Source organism: Oppia nitens, unplaced genomic scaffold (genome assembly GCF_028296485.1).
Source record: "Oppia nitens isolate AA-2021 unplaced genomic scaffold, nextdenovo-longstitch-racon4-pilon3 scaffold3_pilon_pilon_pilon, whole genome shotgun sequence".
Lineage (NCBI taxonomy): Eukaryota > Metazoa > Arthropoda > Arachnida > Sarcoptiformes > Oppiidae > Oppia > Oppia nitens.
This window is the reverse complement of record NW_026533221.1, coordinates 7,002,226-7,009,711: the sequence shown is the minus strand read 5'-3', so window position 1 is coordinate 7,009,711 and position 7,486 is coordinate 7,002,226. Positions and strand designations below refer to the sequence as shown.

General features: G+C 24.7%; 1 protein-coding gene across 1 annotated transcript; it reads left to right on the top strand.

Moving 5' to 3' along the window:
* Positions 1-6,245: 6,245 nt before the first annotated feature.
* On the top strand, positions 6,246-7,184 carry LOC128958044 (putative uncharacterized protein DDB_G0286901). Its single transcript, XM_054303859.1, has one exon. It carries the CDS (start codon positions 6,246-6,248, stop codon positions 7,182-7,184), a length of 939 nt encoding a protein of 312 aa, XP_054159834.1.
* Positions 7,185-7,486: the final 302 nt, after the last annotated feature.

The window sequence follows — 7,486 nt, the reverse complement described above, 5'->3', positions numbered from 1 at the left end:
AAGTGATCCGCGAGTTGCGGTAAATTCCCGGTCGTATATCGCAATAGTAGTGCCAATACAGTAGTTTTTTGTGGTCGACCATCAAACACAAAGAGAGCATTTATTTTTTGTTGCTTATAACTGTTATATTTATACAATATTACAATTACAATATAAATTTATATGGTTTATACACAAGAGAGACAAAAAAGGCATTGCTTTTAACAGTGATGTTGGCGTTTGGCTCTTCTTTGCACTCATACATACTGTTCCTGACTTTGATGGATCTACAATCCAACCTATCGTGATATGATGGGCCACAGCACCCAATATAACACACAATCCATTTATAATCACATGTTTTATGTATATATATTATAGTATTATTAAATAAATCATAGTTTATTTTTGTCTAAACAACAAATAATTTTTACTCATATACTAAATAATATAATTTTTAAATACAAAAGTATTTATTAATCAATGATTACAAAGTAAATATAAATTAAATAAACTAAATAATTTGTTACCAGGTTACAAAATAAATTATTTATATTCAATACCTATCGATATATTTTAAGAATAGTTTTTGTAAATAATTGTAAAATTATAGTTTCAGTATCAGAAAAAAGTAAAATAAATAATTTTAATTTGTAAAACATGATTTTAACATTTATATTATTTAATTTAAAATATTGATTCTGATAAAAATTGATTATAGTTTGTAGTTCATATGAGAAATGTCATTATTTTTTAATTTGACTCTTTAAACAATTACTCCCTAAAAAACTATAAATAATACCATATAATGACATAAATCAATGGTTTTCATAAACTTTAAACTAAAACAATTTTGTTGAAATATATAAATTATTTTCAAAATATGATATCATATTTATGTAATTTGTCTCATATTCATATTTTGATAATCACTAAAATGTTGATAGTTTTATATAATATTTTATTGTGTATTTGCTATTTTTATAATTTTGTAAATATATTTACTCTTATACTATTAAATAATAAATTATTTTAGATTATAATAAAAAATAATATTATTTAATTGATTTAATTAATATCAATAAATAATGTTTATATATTAATTTATTATTAGCTACTATCTATATCTAAACTAACAATTTAATTTGATAATAAAACTTTATACGGTAAATAAAAAATTATATACAGTATATAAATATAAGTTGAAAAATTAAGGACTAAATTGAATACATATAAAGTGAAAATGTGAGAGAGTTTTAGCAAATGTTGTGCACCTGATATATACCCCGTTATGCTTGAGTTGAATAAATTTTGTTGTGAAACACGAAACTCTTATTTGTTGTGTTGGCATAAATCAAATGCTAATATAGGAAAGCGTTAACCAAATACCGGCTTCAGATCCGTAAGGTGTGTGCGTTAGTAATAAAGCGTAACCAATAAGTTATATATACATTACATATGATCTGCACTTTTATTCATTTAAATGGTTACCACTCAACACGGGAATACCATTTGCAAGTATTGTACAAATGATAAAAATATAAATATATTGTAGGTGTTTGTCGTGTTAATGGTAATGATGGCAATGTTGCAGTATTGCTACAGTACTGCACCTGCACCTGCACATTACATGTCCGTTTTCATGCATAAGCCAAATCAAGTCAATGCTCAAAAACAGTCACTGAAAAACCACTACTGCTATACTGACTTAGCATTACAATTGTTACATCACATACACATTAATATACATACAACCGAACCAACATCCAGGTGCAAACTTTATTAAATTAGTCAAATGGAAATCTCGACATAAAAAGTACTCTCAATTTTTGTTTTGTTTATCCTATAGTTTTACTACTAATGCATACATAAAAACTATGGGTTTGGTCTATATTTGGGTCCGTTTCCGTTACCAGACTTTTGCATAATATTAACGCATTATTACTGAAATCATTACATAAAAAACCAAAGGACGACCTTTCATTGCGACCTTTTATGGGAACAATCATTTGGATCCTTATTGTTATTAGCCTTTTGTTAACCGTTGGCTTATTTAATGATATTATTTTGTTATTTATAATTTAAAAATAACTGTAATTATAATTTGAAACACACATTACAATATTCAAAATAAAGTTTATACAGTATATTGTATATTATGATAAAAACTTTAAATACATTTTTCGTTTTGACAATTATTAAGTTGAATAATTACTAATAAAAAGTAGATAAAATTATGATTAAGATTAATTAATAACCAATATTTTTAATATTATAGTATATTTTAAATTAGCAAAATATATAAATTTACATTTATAAAATTATTCTAATTAATATACTGATTTAATATATTTTAATAATTGAAATAAAATTACAAATAATTAGTAAAAAAAAAGTTTGTAATTTTATATTAAAACAAATTAAATACTTTTTAAGATTCTTATGAAAAATAATGTATTTACTTTTTACGAAATACAAATTTTGTATTTGAAAAAATAATGATAATGTTTAATATTTTAATATAAAGTATAAATATAGTGAATCGAGTGATTATATATACAGTATATATAATGTCAATATGTGTTGCATCTATGAGACAGTAAAAGCACAGCAATCAATAAAAATGGTCTTTCCTTTAGAATAATTCATTTGTATTTAGAAAACGGTGTCTCTAATGAAATAAGTGAAAACTCATGTTCAATGCCTAACAGTGCTCTCAATAGCACTTACATCATCGCTACTATATGATACCATAACATATTTTGTAATAATAATAATAATATGATATAATGTGATGGTATATAGTAGTGTTATAAAACTCATATGATATATATTTTTGGGGCAAACAGTAAAGATACTGACACTTAATAAATGGTAAAATGACATACAATTTATAGCGGTCTCACTTGTGATGATATGACTGACTCTGAGAACATCCTTTTATACGAAAACCAACACTAAATACAACACAAAAATTTACTTTTAATAATCATTTATAAGTAACATTAGATCTCAAAATTTTTTATTTATATCGAAAATAATACATTAATGACTTTTTGTGAAGGATAGAGATTTATTAAATATATAATTTGTTGTATTTTAAGTATTGTCTAATAATTTAATAAAACCATTGGACACTCTGTGGTCATTATAATGTTATTTCAAAAAAGTCAATGATATATATGACAAATCTCATAATATTATTACATATGCAAAAAACTTAGTGTTACTTATTTTGACTTTAATATTATGTATTATATAATAGTATTACAGGTATACTGTATATTGTACTGTAATTTATATTTTTTCATACATTTTTTATTAGTATGAAATTAGTGATTACAAACCATTTCTTTAAATTTTCACTAATAGTTATTATAAATTTAGACCAAAAATCACATTAATGTTATTAATTTTCAACCAAACTATTATATAATATAGGTTTTGATAAATATTTTTTTAATTAAATGATTTTGTAAATATATTATAGCTTAAATTATAATCAAAAAATATCTACAAATATATTTATAATTTTAAACTTCATTTTTTGAATGTATATATTTAATTAATAATTAATTATATATTATTTTTATATAAGATTTACATTGTTTAAAAAATAATATTAATTTAATATAATAATAATACAGTACTTTATAACTACAGTGTACTGTACAGTGACTGCATAAATAAAGCTATTTTATAGTACTATTGTATATATATATAAACTTTATATCTAACATAATGACATCTATAGTTTGAAATAATAATTAATTCCAATTTTATTTTGCATTTGTAAAATATATCTTAATTTTAGATCATTAAATAAATAATTTTAAAAATTGAGATTATAATTATTATTTAAATTTTATATATTAATATATTAGATCAAATAATAATTTTTATTTTAAAAATTACAATTAATAATCTAATTAACTCATCTACTCAACTAAAAAAAATGTCATCGATTTTAGTCAAAATTACATATTATTTACAGCATTATTAAAAATTTATATTTATATAAAATATTGAATTATATATATTATATAATTTATATTTAATAATTATGCATCTAATTTGTAAGTTTATTCAATTTGTTTTCCAGATAATACAACTAGTATTTGACAAAATTGCCATCCTCGTTTTATTATCCAAAAGTTTCTTTCTCTCTGGAATTCCCGGGGAATTTATTTCCTTGTGCTACCACCTATTGAACCCTAGATAACACGTATTATTAACTTTGAAAAACAAATATTATATTAAACTATATTTCGAATGATATTAATAAATAGTGTCATTATGTTTATTAAATTGAAATTTATTTTATAAATTTTTTAAAATAATTTTTTTTGTGTAAAATATTTAAGTTTTGGTACTATTTATTGTAATAATATAAAATATATTTTCCCTTTCTAACGATAAAGGGAGGGATAATAATGTTTTTTCAATATTTTCCAGTAAAATTAGAGGGATTTTATTAGGAAACTTTTCTCCCTGGGAAAGTTGATCGAACTCTAAATACAATATAATAAGTATAACTTAAAATATAATGACAATAATTAATAATTATATTTAAAGCTCGCATTTAATTATTAAAACTTTTGTTGCGCTTAGAAATTGTTAGAAATTGAAAGCAATATAATTCGTTAATTAACGTCAAACTTATAGTAAAATTTAGTTTTAAAAATAAGAATTTCATTATAATTTGATTATTTAAAAAACAGTTTAAGTTTTAAACATTAATATAGTATATTAGAGACCAATTTATTTCATTTATTAATAATAAAGTTTATTTGGCTAATCCGGAGTTTACGCACATTAAAAAAAATTGATTTTTTTCAACAGATAATTGTTAATTATGATCTAAAAAACATATATCCATCAAAATTATTGCGCGGAAACACCTAAAACCTAACTAAAATCTAATCTAAATACCTGAGCTCTCATAACATAATTCTACACTAATTATAAATAAAATAATATTAAACAAACATAAAGCGCGTGAATATAATTAACATTTATAACATTGATAATAAAATAGTATTATTGTCATTTCTTTAAAATACTTTTAAAAACACTAGTTGTCCACGCGGAACATATAACCATCTAATTTTATAGAATTTATAAATTAATTGAACCACAATAATAATGATTTTAAAACATAAATCGAATATATGAATGTTATTTAACGTGACAAACACTGATTCCGTAACCCAAGTACTGTATAGATTAGGTTAGGTTACCATTGAAAATTAGGTTAGGTTGCGGTTCGAACACCAGGTTAGGTAACGCGACAAACTGATTCCGTAACCCAAGTACTGTATAGATTAGGTTAGGTTACCATTGAAAATTAGGTTAGGTTGCGCTTCGAACACCAGGTTAGGTAACGCGACAAACACTGATTCCGTAACCCAAGTACTGTATAGATTAGGTTAGGTTACCATTGAAAATTAGGTTAGGTTGCGCTTCGAACACCAGGTTAGGTAACGCGACAAACACTGATTCCGTAACCCAAGTACTGTATAAATTAGGTTAGGTTACCATTGAAAATTAGGTTAGGTTGCGCTTCGAACACCAGGTTAGGTAACGCGACAAACACTGATTCCGTAACCCAAGTACTGTATAAATTAGGTTAGGTTACCATTGAAAATTAGGTTAGGTTGCGGATCGAACACCAGGTTAGGTAACCATTGAATAGGTTACCATTGAAAATTAGGTTAGGTTACCATTGAAAATTAGGTTAGGTTACCATTGAAAATTAGGTTAGGTTACTGATCGAACACAGGATAGGTAACGCGACAAACACTGATTCGGTAACCCTAGTACTGTATAGATTAGGTTAGGTTAGGTTCAAAATTGAAATAACATTGCTTTAAATTAAAATTGAAAATATATCAATAATTTTTTGGGTTTGTATTAAAATATTGTTTTTGGGGAAATGTGACAGACATACAAAAATCCAGATTATTATCTTAAAGTATTATCTTGATAGTCATTGACAACAATATTATTTTATTAGTTATTATAAATGTTTATATAGATCTCGCGCTTTACAATTGATTAATATTAACTTTTTTATAATTAGTGTATAATTATGTTATGAGAGCTCAGGTATTTAAATTAGATTTTAGTTGGGATTTAGGTGTTTCCGCGCAATAATTTTGATGGATATATGTTTATTAGGTACTAATTAACTAATTTCTGTTAAAAAAAATCAATTTTTTCTAATGTGCGTAAACTCCGTATAGGCCGTTTATTTTGTCTCTGAAATGTCTGAAAATAACAAAAATATTAACTCTAAAGACCAACCATTAGATCCAAGTGATGACACGACACAACCCAATCATAACGAGAATATTCCTCTTCAGTGTCCCGTTTGTCACAACCATATCGACAACAGATCTCTGACAGACACCTGTTTACACGAATTCTGTTATAACTGTCTGTTAGAGGCCTCGCATACCAACAATCGGTGTCCAGTATGTCGTCAAGAGTACAATAATATCATTCATAACATACAGTCAGAGAACCACTTCCAACAAACGCCAATATCTCATAATAATGACCGACAAGTAATGCAATTCTTGATGAATGCAAGACTCAATCAAATGCGTTATCGTCTGATTAATGATAGACAACGTCTTCATCAGTTTACAAACAATCTTCAGCGCATCTCAGATACAAACAAAAATAATAATAATAATAATAATAATAATGGCATTTCTGACACAGATATGCAAGAGTTGCAGAACTTTAACCAAAGAAATATTGAATTCAATATACAAATGATGGCTATTATTAATGAAATGACTGATGATATCTATGGCACCGGAATATTAAATCAACCGATTCACCATCAGGTCATCATTGGTCAACAAGTACTACATAACCACAATCATCAACTTAATCATAATAATAATAACAACAATATTGTTGCCATTGAATCTGATGAGTCCATCGATAATGACGACGACTTATACCCAGTAGAAGAAGATCATCAAGAGTTGCCACAACACCAACCTATGAATGTTGAGAACAATGTGGCCCAAGAAGTGGTACCAGAAGTTAGACAACAGCAAAGAGTTGTTATACCTTCGAGTAATAACAATATTTTAGAAAACACTTCTAAAACCAATCAAATGACTGACAATTCAGGAAACAAATCAAACGATAAGTCCGAAGATAATAACGAATCCAATTCTGACTAATAATTCAATGTCTTAAGTCTTTTTCAAATGTTTATTGTATTCAAATATCATTTGTTATTCATTATTATTTTCAATTGAAATATTTTTACTTAATTTGTTACCAAATTTTTATTATTACCGTATTTTTATATAAAAGTTCATATTTTTTCAAATTTTATATAATGACATCTTATAAGACTTTTGATTCTCTCATTTTGTTTATAATTATTCCACAAATTATTTAAAAATTAGTTTTAGATATTACAATATATTTGACAATTAATAAAAATATATTCATACAAAAAAAGACAAATGAATATTTA